Below are 5,000 nucleotides of genomic sequence, written 5' to 3'. Positions count from 1 at the left end.
AGAACCTTTGTGCAAAAGGTTGTGATGGAATGGAAACCACAGTACTGTGATAAATGCCAGAAGATTGGACACCAGTGCAAATCAGCAACACAAGAGGAGATGCCAAGGAAGAAAAAGCCTTGGAAGAAAGTCACACAAACATGACAGTATAAAGGGCCAATACAACAGCAGGAGAAGATAGAAGGATGTGGAGAAGTCATGAAGAAGCCAGGGGAAGATGGGAAGAATGTGGAGAAGGAGATTCAAGAGATAGAGAATGAAGAGGTGCATGTTATTAAACAAACACCTGAGCTCAATCTCAGACCTCAGAATGGAAGTAAACAACTAGAGTTTAGCCTAGCTAACTTCCCTATTCTATCTGCTATATCAACTAGAAATGGATTTGAAAGCTTAAGGCAAAGTAAACTTGCTTCACTTCCCGTGGATAGAGGTGGAGAGCCACAAACTTGTTAATGAAGTGGAGTGTGTGGAATGTGAGGGGGATGAATAAAAGGTATAAGCAGAAGGAGATTAGGCTGCTTCTACAACAGAATAAAACTTCTCTAGCTGGATTAATTGAAACTAGAGTTAAAGAGGCAAATAGTAACACTATTTTAAAAGCTATTGCTCCAGGATGGAAGATCATACATAATTATAAAGATGTTGTAAATGGAAGAATATGGATAGTATGGGATGATAGCTGGTATGAGGTGAAGTTGTTAAAAACTACTGATCAAATGGTTCATTGTCAGGTTAATGAAAGAAGCAAAGGGTATCAGTTTAGAATCACAGTAGTCTATGGTTACAATACTGCAGAAATGAGGAGAAACTTATGGATGGATTTGAAGATATTAGTTCACAGTGTTTCAGATCCTTGGCTCATCATAGGTGACTTTAATGCTACTTTATCTCCCCAAGATAGACAAGATGGAGTTCCTGTTACACTGAATGAAATCAAGGAGTTTGAAGAATGTGTTAAGGATATAGGGGTTACTGAAGTACATTGGAGAGGTAGTTATTATACCTAGACAAATAAACAGGTTGGTACTTCCAGAATTGCCAGTAGAATAGATAGAGCCTTTGGGAATGATTGTTGGATGGACAAATGGGGTCATGCTGTTCTAGAATATGGAATGCCATGTGTATCAGATCATAGTCCTATGCATTTGCTACTGCAGCAGAGTAATCACCAGATCAGAGTGGGATTCAAATTCTTTAATGTGTGGATTGAGCATGAGTCTTTTATGGAAATGGTGGATACAATCTGGAAGCAGGAATATGGAAGTGATGTAATGAGAGGAATATGGTATAAGCTGAAAGACCTCCAACCAGTCTTGAGGCAAATGAATAAGAAAGAGTTCCAATTCATAGGGAAAAAAATTGAGAAGGCAAGAAGTGATCTTAAAGAACTGCAAGAGAAGCTTTACAATCAGGCCCAAGATGATCTAGTTATTAAAGAGAAGGAATTATTAATTCAGCTGGAAAAATGGTCAATGCTAGAAGAAAATGCTTTAAGGCAAAAAGCAAGAGCTAGATGGATTACTTTGGGAGATTCCAACAATAAGTATTTCAGCTCAGTGATAAAAGAAAGGAATCAAAAGAAGAATATAAGGAGTATTTTATCTCTAGATGGACAGATGGTGTATGAGCCTCAGGAGATTCAAGAGGAGTTTGTTAAATTCTATAAAAGTCTTATAGGGTCCTCAGCAGGTGAACTTCCAGCTATCAATGTTCAGGTGATGAAGAGAGGTCCAGTATTATCAAGACAACAAAGAATTCAACTATGCACAGATGTAACAGAACAAGAGATTTATGCAGCATTGAAGTCTATTGGGAATGATAAGGCACCAGGCATAGATGGTTATAATGCATTATTCCTTAAGCATACATGGAAGATAGTTAAGAAAGATGTTATTACAGCTGTCACACAGTTCTTCACAACAGGGAAATTGTTTAAGCCTTTCAACTGTACTCTTGTGTCTCTAATTCCAAAGGTGCAAAGTCCTAAAACTTTGAAGGAATTCAGACCTATAGCTTGTTGTACTGTGATCTATAAAATTATTTCAAAGGTGATAACAAGGAGAATGCATGATGTTATGCCTGATATTATTTGTGAAAGTCAAGCTGGATTTATACCAGGGAGGAAAATTGTAGACAACATCATATTAGCTCATGAGCTGGTTAAGTCTTATATTAGGAAGAACATATCTCCTAGGAGTATGATGAAGATAGACTTGCAGAAAGCTGATGACTCAGTTGAATGGATTTTTTTAGAACAAGTAATGGGAGGACTGGGATTCCCAGACATGTTTATTCAATGGGTAATGAAGTGTGTGAAAACAGTGAATTACACTATTGTTGTGAATGGGCAAACCACTCAGAGATTTGATGCAGCAAAAGGACTGAGACAAGGTGATCCTATGTCACCGTTCTTGTTTGCTATAGCAATGGAATATCTCAGTAGATTACTTAGAGGACTCAAAGAAGAAAAAATGTTCAAGTATCATCCCAAGTGCTCTAAGCTGGCTATCACACATTTATGCTTTGCAGATGATCTTCTATTGTTCTCAAGGGGAGATCTGGATTCTATCAAGATACTACAGAGATGCTTTTCTGACTTCTCTCAAGCCTCAGGATTGCAAGCAAATCTTACAAAAAGTTCTATCTTTTGTGGAGGAGTGCAAATGGAAGTAAAGCAAAAGATTGTACAGCAGATGGGCTATATAATGGAGGAACTGCCTTTCAAATACTTGGGAGTGCCCCTCTCGACAAAGAAATTGAGCATAATACAATGGTATCCCCTCATTGACAAGATCATGGCAAGAATCAAGTCATGGACAGCAAAAAAACTGTCATATGCTGGAAGAACACAACTTATCAAGACTGTCTTGTTTGGAGTTCAATCCTACTGGGCATAGTTATTTATCATACCAGCTAAGACAATAAAAGTGATTAAAGGACTATGCAGAAGCTACTTATGGTCAGGGGTTGGAGATGTTACAAAGAAGGCCTTGATAGCATGGGAGAAAGTGTGCTGTCCTAAAAGTGAAGGTGGCATATGATTGATTAATATGAAAGTATGGAATAGAGCTGCGATTGCTAAATTGTGATGGGATTTAGCTAACAAGGAGGATAAACTCTGGATCAAATGGGTTCACACTTACTATATAAAGGGGCAAAGAGAGTGGCAAAGGAGGAAACAAGCAAGCTGGATGATACAAAAGATCATGAGTGTTCAACAAAGTGTGGAGCAAGTCCAGCAGCAACAAAGGAAGAATAAAGGGGTGATTAGACAACTGTATGAACACATGAAAGGGGAACATCAAAAGCCAGAGTGGGACAACCTTATGTTCAGCAATGCTGCAAGACCCAAAGCTTACTTCACAATGTGGATCATGCTGAATCAAAGGCTGATGACAGTAGATAGGCTAGCTCAGTGGGGAATTGAAGTAGAGAAGATATGTGTGATGTGTAAAAGGGAAGAAGAAACTGCAGAGCACCTGTTTATCCAATGTAATTATGCAAGAAGAATGTGGGATAGATTGTTAAGCTCAATAGAGAGACATACTCAAGTGCCAATGACTTGGGAGCAACTTGTACAATGGACCATTATGCATGGGAAAGGGAAGAGGTCAGCTGCGAAAATGTTCAAGACTGTGCTTGCTGAAGGAGTCTATGGATTGTGGAAAGAGAGAAATAGTAGAATCTTTGAACACAAGAGTAGAAATGAGGAACAACTAGTTAACGAGATAGTCTACATTACTATTGTTAGAACTAATCATTTGGCAGTTAAGTAGTTAGTAGTGTAGGTAGAGTTGTTAAGTTGTTTTTCATGGTTTGATTAAGTTTGAAGTATGCTGTGATAGCTACTTGGTTTGTAAGGTTTGTTCTTGGTAATTAATAAAATGTAGTTACCAAAAAAATAATAATAGTAATAATAATAATAATAGTAATAATACTTCTCCTCTCCAAATGCTCTCGACGCAAGTTAACTGACGTGCACAGTGCAGGTGAAAATGGCGAGGGGAAGAGAAAGAGGGCGAGGAGGAGGCCGGAAAACATCAATACTAACAGTTGGTAGCTTAGTTGGAGCTCGAGTGGAATAAATCGAGTTGAATAAGCAGGAACAAGCTCAAAATGAGGAAGGTAGTTCTGAAGGTAGACTCTCTGTGAGTTCTAAAGTTTCATGGAATTTGAGCTTAAACTATTCACTAGAGAAGGAAGAGGTACATGGTAACTCAGATCTAGAACATTCTGATGGTGAGAATAAGATGGATATCAATGGAACAGTAACTGAAGATGGCAACAGTAAGAGAGGTATAGAAGGGGAGAAAAGTAAGGAACATAAGGAGCCTTGGGTTAATATGTTTAAAAATAATCGTGCAGCTAACAATGGAATGAACTTGACTTACTTTCCTCCACAAATAGTGAATGGGCAAACTATGATTCAGCTGGAAGGGAAAGAGGTACATATTGAAGAAGAAAAGTGGAAATGTGCACTTATAGCCTATGTAATTGGTGAATGTCCTGGATATAATACTATGAATAGGTACATACTGTTGAACTGGTCGAAAATGGATATACTTGATGTATTTCTTCATGAGGAAGGATACTATATAATCAAGTTTAAGAGCTTGAATGCCATGAATGAGGTGCTATATTCAGGGCCATATACTATAAGTAATAGGCCTATTATATTGAAGCAATGGAGTCCTGATTTTGATTTTGGGAATGAGTTCTTAACTGAAATACCTCTATGGGTTAACTTTCCTAAATTGCCTCTAAATTGTTGGGGAGCTGGATCACTGAGTCGAATTGCTAGTGCTATATGAGTGCCATTATTTGCTGATGAGTGTACTACAAAGCAGACAAGAATATCCTATGCTAGAATGCTTATTGAAGTAAATGTTACTAAGCCTATTCCTCAGAAGATAACAATCATGGATCCAAATGGTAGAACTTTTATGCAGGATGTTGTGATGGAGTGGAAGCCTCTATATTGTGAGAAATATCAGAAGATT

General features: G+C 38.0%; 1 protein-coding gene across 1 annotated transcript; it reads left to right on the top strand.

Annotated features, from left to right (window-relative positions):
* Positions 1–3,206: 3,206 nt before the first annotated feature.
* Positions 3,207–3,776, top strand: LOC104645239 (uncharacterized). Its single transcript, XM_010316576.1, has one exon. It carries the CDS (start codon positions 3,207–3,209, stop codon positions 3,774–3,776), a length of 570 nt encoding a protein of 189 aa, XP_010314878.1.
* Positions 3,777–5,000: the final 1,224 nt, after the last annotated feature.

The sequence above is a fragment of the Solanum lycopersicum genome, chromosome 7, assembly GCF_036512215.1.
Source record: "Solanum lycopersicum chromosome 7, SLM_r2.1".
Taxonomy (NCBI): Eukaryota; Viridiplantae; Streptophyta; class Magnoliopsida; order Solanales; family Solanaceae; genus Solanum; species Solanum lycopersicum.
The sequence above is the reverse complement of the archived record's forward strand: the minus strand, read 5'-3'. Positions and strand labels throughout refer to the sequence as shown.